This window comes from Aptenodytes patagonicus, chromosome 1 (assembly GCF_965638725.1).
Source record: "Aptenodytes patagonicus chromosome 1, bAptPat1.pri.cur, whole genome shotgun sequence".
Lineage (NCBI taxonomy): Eukaryota > Metazoa > Chordata > Aves > Sphenisciformes > Spheniscidae > Aptenodytes > Aptenodytes patagonicus.
In genome coordinates this window covers 56212797-56234282 of record NC_134949.1, presented here as the reverse complement: position 1 = coordinate 56234282, position 21486 = coordinate 56212797, and the positions used below count along the sequence as shown (strand labels likewise).

Sequence of the window (21486 nt, the reverse complement as noted above, 5' to 3'; positions counted from 1 at the left end):
AGGTAGATAGATCCTCGGCACAGAATTGTTAAAATCACTAGATGATCTATTGCAGATTGCTAATTTTGTCAGAGAACAAGGAGACAAGCACAGACACTGTTATGAGGGTTCACTTGCAGCTAACAATACATGAACTTACTGTTTGTTATATTAAGAGAACAAACCATTAGTGAAATCTCAGTAAATTGAGAAAAAGTACAACTAGAGGAGTACTTCATGGTGAATGATTTAGGCAGCATGTGAAGCATAGCCAAGTTTAACTTCAATTAGCAGCTGCACTCCTACAGGTTTTACCAAATTCCTTCTTACATATGATGCATGGTAGAAAGTGACAACTTTGGTAAATGTGAGAATCCTTGCAATAACTGGTGTCAAGCAGATGTGACTAGCCACACACAAGATTCCTTGCAATTAATCTCAACTCAAACTTGTTGCAAGCTGCTATTTTAACCTTCTCTCCCCCCACCCCCTTGGGGTTGTCAGCCACACGTCTTTGCCTCAGACTCAGTAATTGTGTGAAGTGGTCCAGTATTTAATAAGGCTGCCAGACAGGGCCCATAATGTTTTACTTGTGACCTTATTAAGATCCAAATTTAAAACCTTCAGAGAAAAATGCAAGAAGTTTCATTCCCATTAGCCACTTCCTTTCTCTCATGCACATTTACACACACTCACACACTTTTATTGTACTGCCATCTTTGCGCAAACGTTCACCTTTAAGTGTTTAACAGAGCCAGCAGAACGTAGAAGGATGAACAGGTTTCGCAGGAATATTGCTGTATATGTGTGTGTGTGCACGCATGTGTGTGAGTGTGAGAGAGAAAGAATGCACAAGCACACAGAACCAATGCCATGGTACAGCAGCTATGAAGTTACACACATTACACACTTTTTCTTTACAAAAGGGAAAAAAATAGTATAACAGCATAAAGCCATCTTGGCAAGCTTAAGATTTTCCTCCAAAATGCCTTCCAGCACTTCAGGATCTCTGAGAACAGTTTAAAGAGGGTAGGGAAATAAAATTAAAAAAAAAAAAAGGCACTTAAACAAAGGACAAAGGCCTGAATCAAGTAAGTCATGGAGGGTAACAGCCATTTCACCAGAGCTAGGACCAATCAAAATCTACCAACCTTTTTTAAATTTCTATAAAATTAAAATTGCATAAAGTGTTAATTAATCAGTCATTTACCTACTGCTTTCACCTTCTGGTTCATTTTATGGGGGGGGGGGGGGGGGGGGAACCCCACCAAACCCAAACAAAAAGCAAGTGTCCCTTTAATGATTTCCCCCCGATTCAGCAAAAGATGAAAGTTAGGTGTGGGAGGAAGCCTTCCACAGCTTGGCTTGGCTGCAGGTTTTCCCTGCAGTGCCATCTTCAAAAAAAGTCCAAAACAAAAGCAGAAGAGGGACCACTGTGCCTTCACCAATTCACTCAAAAAAAACCCCCCCAACAAACCCAAACACCCCAACACTTCTAATCCATCTGTGGGCAAAAACTACTCAAAAGAAAACCAAACAAACTGTAAACTAGATTAAAATTTGCTAATAAATACAGCCAAAAGTTCATTTTACGAATGTAGCAGCAAATGTGATAAAGTTAGTTGGAGTCCAAGATGACTCCCAGAGGGTTAATGGTTCACACAACTGATGGCAGCTTGGGAGAGTTGCAGGATTTCTCTGTTTTCATGTCCTCAAGGGTCTTGCACCAAGTGGAGAAGGAGTGTGGAGGAAGGGTCAGGTGATGGGACTGCGGGAAGGAAACAGGCTCTTGGCACCTGTCCCACCCCCAAATCTGTGCATCAGACAACTTTGATCGGATTCAAACAGGAAGCAGAACCCAGGTAATTAAAAGTTACTTCTGATTAGCAGAAAACAGATGTGAAACCCACAGCATCCACACTTGTGACTTAGTTGATCAGTATTAGTCATGTATCTCAAATCAACAGAGAAGGCTCGACAAAGTGATATAGGCCATTTGCATCTTGGAGTGGGAGAACACTGCAGTTATAGTCCAAGGTATCAGGAAACTTTGCAGCCTGTTTTTCATCTAGCCTGTCTTCTTTCTTTGCAAGTGTCTCGAAAGGATTTAAAATAGCTACCACGACTTTTGGGACTTTGGATCATGTAGCAGAAAATATGACCCAGATGGTTTTAACATCTAAAACCTGTGTTTGAAATTATTGCTTGCATTTGTTTGGGGCTTTCAGTGAGCTTGACATGTTAGCTCATATACAGTCCCCAAACCAAGTTCAGCCCTGCTGCCTGGAAAAGACAGCTCTACTTGGCTTTCTTATTGCTTGTGAATACTGAGGGTTATTTAGTATGTACAACTACAGTTTATTTATTAACAAAGGCCCTTAAAAAGTAGTAAAAACTTGGGGGAAAATGTCTTTAGAAGAGCTGCTGTGCAGAAAATAGTAAAACATTAACCTAATTTTGCATTTGGACATTGCAGAAATCTTTCACTTCCCCATCCTGTTTATGCTACCTGCAAAGGTCTCTGGGAGCCACCCTATTATTTCCTTTGATTTGGCCTTGCTAGGTTTAACCAGGGAGAATAGGGAACAGGGAATGTAAACCCTTTCATCACTATGTTGCTGATTCCTAAGAAGGTTCGCTAAGAAGCTCAGGAGCATAATGACTGAAAACAGTTACCCTCTAGGGGGGCTGTTTGAACTGGCTTCACGAACAATGTATGGTCATCTTTATTCTCATCATCCTAATACCTATTTCCACAATAAGTATTAGTTTACTTGTTTCCCAAGACTGAGAAGCTCAATAGGCCACACAGACAGGACTACTCCTACCCTCAAGATTTAGAGAGGATACTCCTCAACCGAAGATGAGGCATACTTCCAGGAAGAGAGGAATGTTGAAAGGAAATTTGTGCTGTAGTTATGAAGGGCTCCAAGTCTCCCAATCTAAAATTTCATTAGGTATGAAGACAAAAGATGGCAATTTGAATGAGATGCCTTGATGAGGAAAACATAGAAGAGGTAGAACTCTCTTAGGACAGGGTCTTTTAAACATATTGCTGCCTGATGGGTCACTGCTGCAACTCCCGTAGCTACATGCATTGTTAAAAAGTATCAGGTTTGACACAGTTCAGAGAATTAGCATCCTGCCAGAACTGTTAGGCCTCAAAACCCAAAAGTTGTCTTCCTTCAACCCTTCCTGGAGAAAAGAGAAAAAAATCAGATAAAGCTTGCATTCTAAATAGTTTATGGTATTTTGACAGAATTTGCACAGTATTAAGAATGCCAGAGTCTACGTAGCTGTATGTTTCAATTCTAAATAACCTTGATGATGGAGATGCAAGCTTATCTAATCAACACACCACATAAAACATTAGCACTAGCTAAAAAGCATTTAATTGGCAGATGCTGTGGAGTGAAATTAACGAACTAATGCATCTTATTTTAATTCAATCTGTCTTTCACAGAACTGTTGTGCAAAAACATTTATTGCTGAGCTCAACCCAACATTTTTATACTAAATACACAATATATATTATTTTAAATTCACGTATATATATTTATATAAAATTAAAATGAGCTCTAAATAGAAAAGAAATTGTTGTCTGGTCTAAGAAAAATAAATCACATGTAAAAGAAACCTGAAAGCTATAAGTTAATCTAGCAAAAAACATTGAAGATTCATTATTCATGGATCAAAGTCTCTCTGGAAGGTGTGAGATTGAACCAGTAGTCACTGGTTCAATCTCAAATCAAACTACTGGAAAGACTAGCTACTAGGAATTTCAGCATCTCTGATCAAAGGAATGTTTTGGGGTTGAAGGAGACGGGCATCATACTATTTTATTTGCTCCTTTCCCCTATGACTTATTTCAGTTTCTGCCATTCTCACCTTTTATCCGACAGCACAAGGGACTCAACTGCAAAGTTCTGTCCTAGTGTCAAAAGTGCAACATGTGCTGGATACTTTCCTAACCTTACAAATGAACCAGTCGATGTATTGCTATAAAAAAAAAAGCCAGCTTTGCAGTCTTGTGCTACCATGTAAGGAAGAGTTCAGGTCAGGAACTCCCCAGGCCAGCAGGGGCTAGAAATGCTGGAGACAACCCATTCAGCCCCCAGAAGAGAAGGCACCTCTGGTCGCTTTTGAACGACTCCTCTTTGGCTAATGCCTGAAGCAGTACTAACCTGGCTCTGGAATAGGTCACAATCAGCTTTCTTTAACTAGCAAATCAGTATAATGCATGGCTTTTGGGAGGAGTTGGATGAAAGATGAGGAAGATCTAGAATGAGTAAAGAACTGGTTGTGTTTTATAAGAGACATGAATAGAACATTACTTAATTTCAGTAGCAGATAAGCACAAGGCAAAGGAAAAGAAAGTTTAACAAATGGAAGGACTGAAAAATCAGTGTGCCTTAAAAAAAAAAAGGTGGGAAAGAAATGCTAGTCTGACCAATAAAATATGGGTTTTCTTTTCATGTAAATGGAAAAACTTCCATCCCCTTCCTCCCTTAAATAAGAATCTTTATATTACAAAAAAAAAAAATCAAACAAGGAGCAAGGGATTTCCCAGTAGTCTGTGTCTCACATCTCAATGTACCAGGAGATCTGTTTTTGAAGACCACTCTCTAATGAGACTGCATACATCTGTAGGCTTCCTAAAGCCAAACAGCCTTGTAAAGCTGGAAAAATGCCCGTACCAGAAACTGCATTTGTGTAAGGGTTTAATTATAATGCAAAGTATCCCAGCACCACCTCTACTCTACATAACCTTTGGTCCACAACCATATAGTACACTCAGGACCTACACATAATCTTATACTGGGCACTTCGGGCACTAATGAAGCGGATGATTCCACCTTACACAATGGATGGAGAAACCTGTTCTAGCTCCTCTCAACACTTTCAACTCTTCATTGGACATCACCCAGAAAAAAAAAATGTTTGTGCTGCTGTGGGTTTGACGATCAATTTCTTTTAAAAGCCAATCAGAGCAGATAAAAAAGCTTGTTTCTTTAGGCAAGATCAAACTATGACCAGTCTGCATGACCAGGAGGACCAGTCCTCCTTTTCCTTCTCTCTTTGATCAAGTATTGTTTTCTTTTTCTTCTTCCTCTCACCACAGTGCTTGGGATCAGAATATGTAAACATCGACAGAAACAGCAGCCCTGTGACAATAAGCACTTTCCCAACTGGGCAGATTCTGTCAGCCAACCAGAACTGCTTCAGCTCCCTTGCTTGTCCAGAAGTCACTGGTTTTTCCGCTGTAACTTAGTGTCCCCTTTACTTTGGCCTCCATCTGTAGTTCAGAGACAGGAAAAGAAAGGGAAGAATAAAAGCATGAGTGAACTTTTATTTTTGTAACTTACAGCAAAAGATACAGGAATTTGGCACATTCAGCTTTAGCATCACCAAAAAGTAGATTGTCTTTATAGGGTGGAAGACTTTGCATCTTCTCTGTAGTTCATTTATTAGAAATAGCACTGTTGAAACCTGAGATATCAGGCTTCATACCAAAAGATACCATCTTTCTAAAGATTAAGTTGCAGCTTGGGATACTGAAAAAAAATTAAAAAAAAAATCAAGCCTTTCTTTAGAAGCCTTTACATTTTAATAAAACATTTTTAGTATTAAACCCATGGCACTCACTGTGACAAAAAATTAGGGTTGTACTAAATATAGCCAATTGGTTTGTTTTCACAGCCTTAGAACAACACTGCCCAGTTTTTTGGTGCCGAGGACTCTGAGAACAGGATGAAGAACCCCCACCAAGTCACTGCCACCCTTCCTGTTCCTTCTCCTGGCAAAAAACACCCCTACAAGTGGCAGAGAAAGGAGTACACTCTAAACTGCACCTTCTAAAGCTTTATGATAGTTTTTCAGCTCTAAGCCTTGCAAACAGAAAAAGGAGATGTTCTACTTCAAGCTTCTCTTATCAAAATATGCAACTCTTATCAAGGATAAAATTCGCAGGGAATGCAGATCTTCCATTAGGAAACCATTACACTGTTCACACATGTATACACTCTTACAAGAAACGCGAAGAAGCTTCTAGCTGGAAGGTCAGTTTCTCCTCCAAAGGAGAAATTAAAATGGAGTGCAAGAAACAATCTTGCCAATACAGACTTTATGCAGCCTGTAAGCAATCATACTAGCATCCAGTAAGTAGCATTCTTTTTTCCCCACTAGTTGAATTTGTACATTTTGGTTTCTAGAACTGCTACAATAAAGTATTAATGAAATTTTTGAACTTTTTTTTGTTCCTGACATTGAAGACAAGTAGGAAAAAAATTGTTCAGGTTCCAGAAATACTGCTACGATAGAATGTGTACTGTCTGTTGCTACCAAAGCTTGTCCCTGTGTTGTGTCTTCTCTAAATCAATTTCAGTTCTGGTGTACATTTTATTTCAGTGTAAGGCAGAAATCTGACTTTTAAGTTAAAAATAAGTGATAAGAAAAATACGATGTCTTTACCTGTGTAAGCTTGCTGCAAGTGAGCAGGCAGAGGTGAGTGAGACAGCGTTGCTGTGTGCTGAGCACCTGGCTGTAAACCCTTCAGTAAGTCTGGGAAAAAAAGAAGAGCAACAAAGATGAAAAATAAGTCTTAAGGACAGAGGCAGCCTTTGTGAAATAGGAAGTTTTTGCTTTTATAGTGTAGCTATAGTAGCATGCTAATTTGCACAGATTTCTGAAGATGTATCTCAACAACAAAAAAATAAAATACTGATAGCATTCTGATGGTTGGAATAAGTCAACAGAAACAGACCTATTCAGATATGGTTAATCAAAAGTCAGAGCAAGGACCATGCCTCGCTATTGGGATGCAACTCTTCATATCACTTCCTTCGGCAGAAAGACCAAAAATTGATATAGTTAAAAACCTAAAGAATTTCTTTTTAAGCAATTGGAAAAAATAAAGGCCATCTTGGTTGATACTTTGTCATAAGAGAACTGTTTGATATCTGAGATTACCGAGCTAAGGATATTTTTAGGAATCACCATATTAAGTCTCTTACTTGTATTGTGACATTTGGAGACTTTTAAACTATATTCCTTTCTAAAGATAAGGGATTAAAAGTTAACCCAAAAAAGCATGTTCAAAACTAAGTATATACTGTGAATGTAACAATGACGTTAAGCTTATCAAGAGGTGATTCATAACATTTGGATAATCACATAAACAAAGTTTTACCAGTGAAGAAGAAGTCACCTTTACTCTCCTGTAGGGATTTTCATGAACCAAATTTGAGTGTCTCAGAACTTTATTGCTTCCTTTCTTAATTTCCATTTTCAGGAGGCATCTTTCCTTATAGCACAGTGTGATAACTAATTCTACTCACTCTGAGTTAAGCTGTGGTGGAAAGCCGCTGAGGTAGATCCCGAGGTGGTTGTCACTCCAGCTGTGTCCGTCCCAAAGCCAAGCAGCTCCAAGGGAAACTGGAAGGGCACGGTCACAGGAACAAGGCCACCCAGCATCCCAAAAGGAGTTAATGGTGCAGACGTCACGTTCTGACTGGTTACAGACAGGGGTGATGCCATGAGAGTCAGAGGTGAGGCGTTAGCCAGTAATGATGCTCCTGCTGTTGACTGTACAAAGAAAAGGAGTACTTCAAGATTTTAAAGTTTGGATTGAATTCTTTAAGGAGATAAGAATCAACTATTTTCTGTTAAGTGTGGCCCTATTAAGAAGTGTATTAAACTATTAATAAATATCCACTTATCCACCTAGGAGGTCTTCCCACTGTTCATCTGCTAAGCAAGTACAATTATATCTCAGATTCAGACACGACAGTATGGTTCATCTCATGTTTTTCTCATCAGCCCTGCAGGTAATTTCCTCTATCTCCTTTCTAATTATGCACTGTGTCTACAGTCAGAATCTAATGCAACATCTTCTATTAGATTAATACAAAATTATCAGATGTAGATCTGAAGTTCTTTAGTAGCACAGTATTACTCTCCCCTGTCCAAATTTGGGTCTTAACAAAACACTAACTTTATTTCTAAATAGGTTGCTTAGAAGCAATGATTTTTTAAAATTAAGATTCGTACATAAGAAACCCCACACTTCAAGAGAAGTCAGGTTACCAAGATGCAGACAGATATGTATGTATAGGTGTGTATGCATGCATCAAAGCAAAAGGCAAAGGAAAATAATCTCTCCACTCTACATATGTCACAATGAAGTTAAATTCACTGTAGTTTAAAAATAAAAATGCAAGGTTAGCCAGAACGTTTTAGCTACAACTCCCAAATTGTATTAATTCCTTTAACATTAGAAAAGCTCGTTGTTGTTTAACAATCTTTCCTTTCACTATGCATATAGTAATTTTATGCTAATGTTCAATTCCATAATGATCTGCTATAAAACAGTTAGTATAGAAAGCATTTTGAATCAGACTCAAGCTCAGATATTTTAGATATTTGAGTTGAAAAGATTCAGTCTGAACAGGACTTCAAACCTGTGCATTTACACAAGTAAGCCTTAACTAAAACCAAAACTTAGAATAATTTTAATGAATATGTGAGCTTAAAATGAAGTCTCCGAGTTCTGTAATATCAATTTACGGAAACAGCAAAGTGATGAGAACTCCTAGCAGGGATAAAGTTTCTATTACCAGTTTTGGTCTTAAGGTGTTCAGATGAAAGCAGCTAAAGAAAGGTTAGTTGCTGCTTATGAGAAAACAAAATTTTAAAACAGTAACCCTGTTAAGTGTATACAGCTACAGATGTGATGTTTGTAGCAAGTGTTTGTATTGGTCATCTTCAGAGTGACAGCTTCTAAGATATACTCCATCCCACAAGTAGAAAAAAATGGATGAAAAACTTCAACATACATGATTATTCTCTTTTGCCTTTAAAAGTACTAATTTCACAATAAGCCTATGTACAAAAAATGACAACCGTTTACTGTCTATGTAATCTTTACTGTGTAACAAAATAAAAGCCATACAAGTACTCTCTTGCAATTGTGTATTTGTAAAATGCCTGAAAACAGAATGAAGCTTTGTAACATGCTCTGCCAAGACCTTGCTTACTCTCTCAAAAAGGAGGAGAGAGAAGTTCAGTGATGGAAAGAGCTACAGAGAATGCCCTAAAAGAGTTAGAGTTCAGATATTTCTACTTATCTGACCTATGATAGCACTTCATAAAAGGGTTCATCCTGGTCATGTAAATCTGAGTCACTAAGATCCTTAAAAGTCTAAGCCAGATTCTGCTCAAGAGCACTAATGGTAGGTAGAGCTTTTTAAAGGAAATCACACACAATAATTGCTGAATTTTAGATTACTTTGGCTTTGTGTTCTTAAGATGTAACTTAGAGTATTCCAGAGTAAAATTTCTGTGGAGCTACAGCAGGTTTAAGCTTATATTCTGGTCAATAACTGTGTCAATCAAAAGGGGAAAGGAAGGAAACACTTCTTGGAAACCCCTCCTAGTTAGGAACATCTTTATTATCACATAAAATCATCTAGTCTGATCTTCAATGTAATCAGACCAGGATATTCTAACGAGCAACTCAGGTACCATTCTCACCTTCTGACCGATTAATAGCATCTCAGATAAGAATTAAATCCCTAAACCCTTAATGGAAAGGAGATTCACTTTCAGTCTTTCTCAAAGTTTTAAGATGTACTCCTTAGTACATTGTACCTAACAACTACTGTGGAACTGATTAAGTTCAGCAGCCAGCCATTAGATCTTTAAGGCTAAATAAAGCCCTCCATTATCACAAATCTCCTCCCCTTCAGTGTACTTGGACCCGGAGGTAACTTGATTCTAATCTTCTCTTGAACGTACTCCACTGACTAAGCCTTAGTCTGCACAGTAGCAAGTCTTATTCCATGGTTTATCTTCCTTGTACCATTCTTCTGAACCATTTCTAGGTTATCAAAGTAACTTCTGAAGTGTCAAGAAACCCCACATGTAAAGTCACAATAATTATTTTAGTGATACCATATGCTGCTCAGTACCTCCAGCTCATTTCCCCCCTTCTATATACCAACACACCTTATTTTGCTGTACTACAGTATGCACTCATGTTACTTGATTATCCACCACACCCCCTCCAGTCCTCTTTAACATCACTGTCTGCCAGAATGCATTTCATTCGCCAATTGATCAGTGTTTCTAAAAAAAATTACTTGCCTTTAACTACAGGAAGGTTTGCCAAAATTCATCTCATCATCCAACACAATACTACTTATTTCCCTTGTCCATCATCTTTAAGCACTACCACACCCATTTCACATTTTCTTCTACATCACAGCAATTGTATCCACTGGATTCTGTTGACTGCACCAGGAAGAAACAACTCTGTTCCTAGTCCATTCACTGTAGCCTTTTTTTGTCTCCTCCAGGCACCTTCCAGAGTACCCAAACTGCACTGTATCTGGCTCAGCTCTTCTCTAGGCCCTATGTGGTACCTCAGTGGCCCTTAACCAGCATATGGGTTATGTTTTTTTTCATTCAAAGTACCCAAAATGAGAAGGCTGTGTCAGAGCCTGCCAGACATTTCTTGTTTACTGTAACAGACTTACGGTACAGTAGGATGAAAGACCATAGAAATGCCTTGTAAAAATAATCTTCTTCCTGTTACTCAGCTGCATTAAGAAAAAATTGATAGCAAGCTAAAAGATTACAAGCCATTGCTAAAAGCTGAGTATACATCACTACCATGCAATAGCTATGTATATTGTTCAGAAAAATACACAGCTTTTCCATTTGCTGTACACCAAGACTCTGATTTACAGTGATACTGCTTTTCTTAACTTTACTTAAGTAGTGAAGACTTCAGGATAGACAGCAATAAAGAGAGAGGAAAGCCTCAAATCATCTCAGTAATTAAATCATTCCCAGTAAGAAGAATGCACAACTTGGGAAAGCAGGTTGTCTTCTGGGTAAATAATAGGTTTGCATGGGTTTTAGAACAACAGTATTTTCAAAATATTTGTTTTGTATGACTTTTTATCTCCAGTGATGAAGTTCTGCATAAGCTCTCTCTCAAACAATTTCTAGGATATTTATATATTGATCAGGTGCCTCATTCAGTTTGACTAGATCCTACAAAATAAAATACATATTTAATCACAAACACTAAAGAAAAGCCCTTGCAAGTGTTAATTTTAAATACAAGTCTTGCATTATACTCAAACCATGAGCAACTGAACTCTAGTTTTGCAAGTTAATCATGAAGCTTGGCAACAAATGTACCAAGACACCTTTTCATATGACCACCATCATTACAAATAAGTAAATATGTAAGAATACACAAATCCAATAATGCAAGACCACATCCCCTGAAAATATGGCCACACAAAGCTTACCTTTTCTAGTGTTCTTAAAAAAAAGAATACAAAAGTGAATTCTGTTCCACAGTATAGACCAGCCAACATTTTACAGTGAGGATTCATTCCACACTGATTCTTGCATTTCACATCAGCTGGAAATACCTATTCACTAGTGTAAAATAGTTTCATCAGTATTAGCATTTATGCTTAGTAAAGTATAAACATTACATTTATGACACATTTTCAAATCAAGATATTGCAGGAAAGAATGTTTACAAAATAAGTGTGATAAATATTAATGTAAGGTTTAAATGTAAACTCGTTAGATGCATACCTGCACACTGGCTGCTACAACTGGAGACCCTGAGGCAGAAGATGGTCTGTGTGGAGTTGACAATTGTTTAGTAGCACCCTGTGTTCCACTTCCTGCTCCCCCAGACAGACTAGTCCTACTAGCTCCACTTGAATTAAGGTTACTGCCTCTGCTGGCAGGTACATTCATTCCAACTCCACCCAAATTACTTTTACCAACAGTTCCAGAAGGAGAAGAGTTGGGCATTTTTGAAGAAGCCTGAGGGTTCTTTGCAGGCTGAAGGCCTGAGGTGCGATTAGAGGGCAACAAATTCATTGTGGGAGACTGCCTGCTGATATTTACACCACTGGTCTGTTTATGAAGGGGGTTGTTGCTGGAGTGACTACTCTGGGAAACTAGTGCACTTGAACTGGAAGAACTGGGTGTTGTTGCAGGCCTGGGGGATGAGGTGGACTTGGATGAAAATTTAGGTGATGCATTGGGCTTGGGTGTCACAGAGGGCTTAGATGCAGTGGGCTTGGGAGAGGCAGCAGGTTTGGGAGAGGCAGCCATGGAGAAGGGAGGTTTGAAACCCTGGGAAGAAACTTGCGACACCATAGCCTTGGCTAAATAGTTACTAGAGGTAGAGGTGCTGGATGTTGTCCGAGAAACCAGTGGGTGAGACACTTGAGAGCCACTTCCAGATGAGGGATTAGACAAAGGCAGGCGATATACTACAGACTTATCTTGAGCCTTGATGACTGGTGATGAGCAAGATAGTTTGGGATTACTACTCAATTTCACCACTGGGTTGGTCTGTGATTTACTAATAGTTGCTTGTAAAGGAGATACATATTTCTGCTGTACAGCTGAATGCTGGTGCACCTTTGTCACTTGTGATGTTGAGGAAGAACCACCTTGAGCCTCAGAAGATGTTACCAAGATATTAGCATCCTTGGTTCTTTGAGAGGAGGTGGAAATAGCTGCTTGGGTCTTAGAGGAAGAAACATGAGTCTGTGAAGAGGAGGAAGCAGCTTGGATCTGGCTTGACCTCTGTAGTCCTTGCTGAAGTAGTTTGGCTGGCAAAGGCTCTAAGGAAACCTTAGGATTTTGAATTGAAGATCCAGCAATAAGGCCTGAAGAGATACCAGTGTGAACTAGGTCCTGGGGTTTCTTTGGTACCGGCCCTGTGTGACCAGCAATAAGACTTGATGAATGGGGTGTTTGAGCAGGCTCTACTTTCTTTGAAGTTGCCAGGGGCAACTTACTCATAATGCTTGCTAGTTTCTCTTCCCTCAGCCCAGGGCGAGGTCTGGATGTTGGTGTGTCTATGGTGGACCCAAGAGGTGATCCCTTGGCACCATTATTGATAACTGCCAGAGCATCAGAAATAGAGTCCAGTGAGGGTGGGTGGAAAGAAAGGTCTTCATCCAGCGAGTCGTCCAAGCAGATCGTCTCTGGAGCTGGTGTACAGCTAGAGCTGGCTGGGGTGCAGACAGGTGTGCTGGAACTCAGTACAGTAGCACAACTTGAATTGACTGAAGACATACAGGTTTTCTGTTCTTTCTTTGGACTGGAGTCCTGAGAAAGAGATAAGAGACAGGTTTAATAGCCTTTCTAGAGTAGATCTAAAGTCTTCTTTAGTGTAATACTATTATTCTGTAAATTCAGATGAACTGAAGATCTACTATTGAAATTTTCATATTAAGATACCTATGATATCTAGGTGTTAAGAGTCCTGTGTGCTAATTCAGTATTTGTATTTAAAAACCTAGTGCTGTTGCTCCACATAACTAAGAGTGCCCCACACAGTCAAGGATAATCAATGCTGTGAAGAACAGGGTAACTAACCTGATCGCTAGGTAAAACTGCTACTGAACTAAGACAACACCTCGTCGTGTCTAATGAGAACCTCTATCAACTTACTATGTTATCCTCCCAACCACACATTTTTCCAGTGTTGCCAAATTTAATACAAGCTGAAAACAAACACAAAGCGCACATTAAAAAATGCGAAACTTTACTGGAACTAGTACCTCTTTGTAGTCAATTTTCAAAAAACTAATATAGCTTAAAGTCACAAAGCTACACAGAAGTCTTTTGTACTACTTTCTTTGAAGTAATACACCACCAAGTCAATAAGCTCTTACAGCATTTCCCAATGGAACCCTTCTGCCAGAATTTTTCTGGATCAGAGGCAGGAAACAGGTTGTATCAAATGGTCATATAAAATTCAGATATCTAAATAGGCATTTACCTTCACTTTGGGTTTAGGGGCCAGAATCACCTTCTTCTTTGCCCTAAAACAGAGGAAATACATGCGCATCAGAAGACAAAAGAAAGGCAAAGTCATTTTAGTTTTAACTGTTACCCTGATTATACCCCAATAAACTAGAAGGGTGACTACTGGAGTCCAGTTTTAATAATAAGACATCCTTGAAATAGAAAATGGATTAAAATATAGGGAGGAAAGAACAAGCACACTTTTAATCCCTTTTTTGTCATGTATCTCTAAGTAAATTAGATACAAAATTCCCTGAATTGCTGATATAACCTGATATATAACAGGAGAGCTATTTTTCACTTTTCTGATTTAGAGAAACTTCAAAATATCGTCATTTCAGCCTCTTATAATCTTAAGAGTTTGTCTACTTAGCAGAGCTTTGTCTAAACTGCAGTCACCTATAATAGTTATATAATTTCACTTTACATTGATGTTTTTGTCACTGAGGAATATATTTCGTGTTCTCATTTATATTTCAAACCACATAAAACAGTTGCTTCCCCCCCCAAAAAAAAGTGTTTTGTTGCTTATCAACTGTGAAACAGTTGTATTTAACTTCTGTTTTGTTGCAAGAAGCCATTTAACGCACTTCCAGGTTCTTTTGCAGTGTAAGGGAACACCATAGCACCAACTGCAGTTACGCGAGCAAGGACAGCATTAAGGATTATTAGTCATCAGCTTCAACTTAGAAGTTAAGCATTTCACACATCCTTTTCTCATTTCTATTTCTTCAAGAGGATCAACAGATTTACATCTTACAGGTCATTTATTCTTCTTTCCTAAGCAACTAGGAATATGCCTGGTTAAAAAAAGACCCTACTGTCAGTGGACCATGACTCAGTTTTGCTATTATGTAGAAAAGTATCTTATGTTAATCATATTTATTGCAAAGGTTGCAATTTGTGTGTTTTTCAAAGTCATAATTGTTTATTTGACTTCTGGCTGAATGCAGGCAGCTTTTGAGAGGGACACAGCATTGTCTGAAAATCAAGAAGGTAAAATTCTGCTAAGATACACAGCCTTATGTGGTTACAGACATAATTATGAGGAAAAGAGCAGGAAGTACTGCAGTCTGAGTTCAATTTAATATGCTGCACAGCAAAATTTAGGTATAGTGCTTTGAAATACTTTGAGTAAAAGGCATTAATCCAAGAATGAATATCCACTTATCTAGCCATTTCATAACTGAGTTAAAATATAATGCCGTAAGAACATTAGTTATATGTCTAAATTAAAGCATTAAAAAAATTAACATTTTAAGTCTCTTCGAACAAATTCCCAAATATTTCCCTTTCCTCCCCTCTGTCCAAAAAAAAGGTAGCATGAACATGGGAAAAGATGCTACGAACAACCTGAAGATACTAGTAAGTTGTCAACATTTATACTCACGGAGCAGAAGTGAGGTGATTGTGCACACTTCGGCTTTCTTTAAAAAGCATCCTAAAAGAGTGGCAAGAAAAGAAACATAAGGTGATTCTACAGGGACAATCAGCATATGACCACCAAATATGCAAGTATCCTTGAATTTTCAGAAGAACCCTTTGATTATCTGTCCCCAAAGCAGCTAGTAGGTAGTTTGTCTGTATTGCTACCATGATGCAGTTCCAGGCAGCCATAAACAGAAGAATGCTAAAAAAAAAAAGATTTCAAGTTTACAATCAAAATACCTCAGTAAATGGCCAAGCAGAAGTGAACATAATGGAATATTACCTCCTTTCAGCTGAAAAGAAGAAATACATTTTGAATTCTCTCTCCTTAAAGGCCAATGAAATATTTTAAATATCAAATTAAGGATTATTGTAAACTTTTCACACTACGTATCCACACATTGATCATCGGTTCGGGTTTTGTGGTTAGTCTGTTGTGGTGGCGTTTTTTTTAAAAGCACAGAGGAAAGTCAGAATACAGTAGCCAAGCTTGTTTCTAATTTTCTTCAGTATTTTGTATAGGCCATTGTGTACCATTTCTATGACTTCAATTACACTGGACTTACACATAGATTTTACTACAAGGCCAATGAATGGCAAAAGTTGGTATGACAAATCTCAACACTTCACATGCTTTTATTTCCATGTTACCAACTCCTGAGCCGACAAGTGGGAAGTGAAAACGATTCTTGACCTGTACCTATCCTACAGCTTGCTACCCAAATGCAGCTATAAATAGACAATTAATGAAAACTTGGTCCCCTTCCCTGTTTCCAGGTAGGCAAACTAGAACAGACAAGATTTTCCTACATTACTGCCATCACACTAACACTGACCACCACATCATGAACAGCTGTCTAAACAAGAGCTTTTCACCACTGATAACACATTCTGTAGACCTGCAATATTTATGGATACTTGGATTTCTCATAACTCTCATGTAATCTGGTAAGAAAACATTGACATCCTCTCACTACAGTTCCAATGCCTTACTTCTCAGATTCCACTTTCAGCTCCATTTTCACATTTTCTTCACCATACTAACCTCCAAATCTGTATTACATTGCTCCCCATCAGAGACTACTGAATGCCTATGAACATCATCATGGAGCAAAAGGAACATTCCTCATTAAAGTTCAATGTGCCACTTTCTGACCTACCCAGCTTCTCCAGAATATTTCCCTCCCCACCTCCTTCCTGGTGGTTTTTCTATTCCTTAATCTTTTTCATTTGGGAATGAAAATCCCAAATGAATCCCAGGCCCCAGTAATTTATAGTATCATCCTTAAAGGTTCAAGACAAAAGTGTTACTACTACAGGAACAAAATCAAAGATATGGTACAAAGAAAGGACAGTGCAGCGTATGTTCCAAAGCAAGAACATGCTTGGAAAATAATCCCTCCATTGCATACATATATTTAGATGTAAAAGTTGACGAGAGAGATCAGTATGAGATTGTTTCTCTCTGATCATTCAGTTGGCAGCCGGTCACAAGCGGTGTTCCCCAGGGCTCAGTTTTGGGGCCAGTCTTGTTCAATGTCTTTATCAATGATCTGGATGAGGGGATCGAGTGCACCCTCAGTAAGTTTGCAGACGACACCAAGTTGGGCGGGAGTGTTGATCTGCTCGAGGGTAGGAAGGCTCTGCAGAGGGACCTGGACAGGCTGGATCGATGGGCCCAGGCCAACTGTATGAGGTTCAACAAGGCCAAGTGCCGGGTCCTGCATTTCGGCCACAACAACCCCATGCAGCGCTATAGGCTTGGGGAAGAGTGGCTGGAAAGCTGCCTGGCGGAAAAGGACCTGGGGGTGCTGGTCGACAGCCGGCTGAACATGAGCCGGCAGTGTGCCCAGGCGGCCAAGAAGGCCAATGGCATCCTGGCCTGGATCAGAACTAGTGTGGCCAGCAGGAGTAGGGATGTGATTGTGCCCCTGTACTGGGCACTGGTGAGGCCGCACCTCGAATACTGTGTTCAGTTTTGGGCCTCTCACTACAAGAAGGACGTTGAGGTGCTGGAGCGTGTCCAGAGAAGGGCACCGAGGCTGGTGAGGGGTCTGGAGAACAAGTCTTATGAGGAGCGGCTGAGGGAACTGGGGTTGTTTAGCCTGGAGAAAAGGAGGCTGAGGGGAGACCTCATTGCGCTCTACAACTACCTGAAAGGAGGTTGTAGCGAGGTGGGTGTCGGTCTCTTCTCCCCAGTAACAAGTGATAGGACAAGAGGAAATGGCCTCAAGTTGCGCCAGGGGAGGTTTAGATTGGACCTGAGGAAAAATTTCTTTACTGGAAGAGTGGTTAAACATTGGAACAGGCTGCCCAGGGAAGTGGTTGAGTCCCCATCCCTGGAGGTATTTAAAAGACGAGTAGATGAGGCACTTAGGGACATGGTTTAGTGGGCATGGTGGTGTTGGGTTGACGGTTGGACTCGATGATCTTAGAGGTCTTTTCCAACCTCAATGATTCTATGATTCTATAAGTCAAGCGTGCTGTTTGACCTGTGCAAAATAAGTGTGCTGCAAGCTTACTTGCATGACCACCTCCAAAGATGAAACTCTTGGAATTAAAGGAAACAGACTTCCTGTTCCTTACATTTCTTTTTTGAACATACACATATTTAGGTTGCAGGCTCTTTTCAGACACACATAGAATTAATATGCAACTCAGTTACACAAAAAGTGGGTTATATTATTTGGAAAGGGTTTGGGATCCTTTAGGACAAAAAGTATTTCTCTAAATCCATAAATATTAATAAAACAATCTCTTGGGGCAGAGTATGGAAGTTACACACATAGAAAATTCATGTGACAAAGGTAGTTGTGGTACACATGGACAAATGAACGAGGTGCAATTTAAAGTTAGGTCGATACCTTACCTCACGCTTCTATACTAAGCTATGAGGAACATTAAATACAGTTAACTTTGAAAAAGCCAGAAATTTTTCCTCTGGGCTGAACCCACAGAGTTCTCGTACCATAGACCTACTATGATTAGTAAGAATTCCTTATGAAATATGTAGTCTGTAGGCCATTTTTAACACTAAATGCCTAATTTTTTTTTCCGTTTACATAGCTCCTTCTCACTTGAGGCCACATATAAAGGTAAAAAATTGTAAGCCTTCAGCATGATAATCCCTACCCTAACATCCCAACAAGATGAGCATCCAGCATATGAATAACGTGCTGTATTAGGGGTTACCACTGTCAGACTCCAGGAAATACTTGCTTTTCCTCTTTCCATGCATAACTGTTTGCCTACAAATTACAATACATCACTTCCTAAACAAAAAGCAGGGAAGCACCTCCCCATAAATAGAGGACAATTTATAAATCATTATTTAATGAAGTCTTGCTGATCAACAGAAAGTTATGATCACGCAGCTCTTGGGGTTTGTTTGGTTTGTTGGTCGTTTTTGTTTGGTTGGGGTTTTTTGGGGGGAGGGGTTGTTTTGTTTTTTTGTTTGGTTTAGGTTTTATTGTTTGGTTGGGTTTTGGGGTTTTTTATTGAAACCACTTTCATAGATGGTTTAAAAGTTTATGGCAATTTCCAGCACACTTATCATATGGAAAAGAAAGAACCATCGATGTTATATGGCTTTCAAATACAAAGTTTTAACATGCTTCACTTCTATGTATTCTTGGATGACCTTACACTATCACTTGACTATTTCGCCACTATCGGTGATCTCCATATCTGTTCTTAAGCTAAACTGGGACTCCTTGTGTCATCTCCTTCAATAGAATCTTCATAAAAGATCTCGTTCATCAGCATACTTACTATACAAAACTAGGTCCTTGAACAATAGGTCAGCTGTATGCCAAGAAGTGTAAAACTTCATTTGTTCCTTTCATTACTATTTCACAAGCAGCTTATTACACCCTCATTTTCTGCACTGACTATTCTAGGAAATATCTCAGTACAGTTATTTTCACAGCTTGATACAGATTTGACTAATCTACAATCAAGGTATTCTTGAGCAAATTGATTAGTATTGTTGTATCATTTAGCTTTTACAGTTAGGTCAAGATTTGATGGGAAATCGTCTTTTGCAATGGGTGCTACAGAAGGAAAGAACTTCATCTATATTTGCTTCTCTTCTTCCACTTCAAAGTGTTTGAAAACTTTGTCAAATTTGCATTTCACAATGATTACTATTGCTCTCATTTTATCCCCCCCCCCCCCCTTGTGTGGTTGTTTCCTCTTAATAAGTTAGTAGGAAGCAAGTATAAGTTTTCATTAAGAAACTGGTGTATTTTTAACTGCAGCATCACAGAGCATCCCAATTGCATACAGAAAAGAAAGAGCACAAACCTTAGCATTTTGTGAACTCTGGTGTTGAAATTCCAGCTCATAATTTTAAAGTCTATGTCACACTGCATTATCAGACTGCTTAAAACATATAGGCAAAACTGCTTTCTATATCACTATCGCTTTCTATATCACAGAAAAAACTTCCCAAGCAGTTACCCCCCACCTCATACTTCTCCCTCAAATGAAGCATCATGCACTGTGTTACAAACTTTAGTAAATCCAGTCTCCAGCAGATGACAAAAGCAAATAGTTCTCCAAGGAAGACAGTGGGGTTTTAGCTCTCAGGCTTGCAAACAAGATAGAAAATTAACTTCTGAAAAACATTCATTCTTCTAAAATATTCCAGTTCCACTGACATATTTTGAAGTTTTAACCAATATTAATAGTACATGGTTGAGTCAAATGTATGATAATAAATAAGATCCAAGGAATAGTTAACACCAAAATGAATAGATATATAAAGCAGGTATCTTACCTTGCCTGCATCCAGCCTTTAGGCCAAAGTGGTTTCACTTCTGTTTCCATAAAGGTTTTGAGGTAATCTTCAGCAGACTGACTTCTATTTGGCTCTAGCTCATAGCATCCCAGCTTGATCTTGACAAGATTACACAACAGAGACCTGCAGAAAGAAACACAATAAATATATTGAAAGAAACAATCCTTTCAAAAGCTCAGAAGAAAAAGGCTGAGAAATGGAAGCACTGATGCTATTCAGCTGCTGTCCATTGCCAGTTGTAGGAAGAGCTCAGCTCCAATCGTGTTTTTTGGAAGTTTGCCAATGCACAAGTCTGTTACTACAACTGGTATGCTCTGCCACATCTCCATTTCCAACAGACCGTATGGCTCTTTCTTCATCCTAACTATCGTCTTGTAATTGGTTTTATATTTTCTTTGTGGTTTCCTCATAGCTGAAACATCTCCTCTCACTCTGCTCACAGTGACCTCTATCTCATTTAAGATGGAGAATGTCTGAAAGCAAGTGAAATCCATTCTACACTGAATATTTCAACAGAAGATTCTTTCTGACAGGGATGCTGTCTTTCACTGTCCTTAAAAATATAAAAGCCCACACAGTTAAGTTACATTGGCCTTTCAGAGCCTCTTGAATGGAAAAAAACAACAGATTCAAGTATCTCTTCTTCAAGTATGGCTCCCTCCAGGTCAGTCCAAGCTATACTGGTTGTATATATTCCATGAAGCTTGCTTCCCTGTTGTCTTAACATACTAAAAAGACTCATCGCAAGAAGTCCACCAGCCCCTTTCAATAATATCTATACTTGCACTAAAATTAGCATAGAACTCGCATGGGAAATTACTTATTTAGAAGGATCTGCTTGCTTAAAAGCTTATCTAGATTATTTAAATAATAGTAATCTCAGTTTTCAGGAAAATCTATTCTAGGAAACAGAACAGTGAGAATTCACCATTTCAGACAAGAATCTGTATTGCTTGAGAGATAACAGAATTTGTTTTCAGAGGGGATGGGAGGGGTTAAGATTCATGCATTCTGGACACTGGCTTGCCCAAGGACCAAGAGGCTTGCCAAACCAGCATCGCCAATTTTGGAGGTCTGCCCTATTGCGGCAGAAGTCTTTACCGCTCATCGGGTGACAGTGTTTTGTGACCTATTCCTAGAATGGTGGGAAGCAGGTATAACTCTGCTTACATCTGTTCTTTGCTTAAAGAAGCTCAGAGTCCTAGGACAAGGAAAATTCTCCCGTATTTGGATAAAGCAGATAAACAAGCAGTGAAAAAAGGGTTGGACATAGGATGATCTTGCCTTTCAAGTTAAAGAAAAGGGTGTTTTACCATTGCAGCATTCTACCTTGCCTATTTAGCCCCAACGCTCTCCAAAACTTCTGAGGTGTACTTCTGAAAACGATTACTTATTAAACAGTATCATGTAATAACATC

At 39.0% G+C, this 21486-nt stretch overlaps 1 protein-coding gene across 1 annotated transcript in view; it reads right to left on the bottom strand.

The window, feature by feature from the left end:
• Positions 1–1523: 1523 nt before the first annotated feature.
• Positions 1524–21486, bottom strand: part of UBN2 (ubinuclein 2) — a 53833-nt gene continuing 33870 nt past the window's right edge. The window contains exons 11-17 of the mRNA XM_076336513.1: positions 20048–20191; positions 15230–15280; positions 13814–13856; positions 11599–13137; positions 7317–7563; positions 6451–6540; positions 1524–5275 (exon numbers count right to left, since the gene is read on the bottom strand). Of these exons, the coding sequence (XP_076192628.1) occupies positions 5226–5275; positions 6451–6540; positions 7317–7563; positions 11599–13137; positions 13814–13856; positions 15230–15280; positions 20048–20191 (2164 nt within the window). The 3' untranslated portion in view covers positions 1524–5225. The remainder of the gene's footprint in view (positions 5276–6450; positions 6541–7316; positions 7564–11598; positions 13138–13813; positions 13857–15229; positions 15281–20047; positions 20192–21486) is intronic.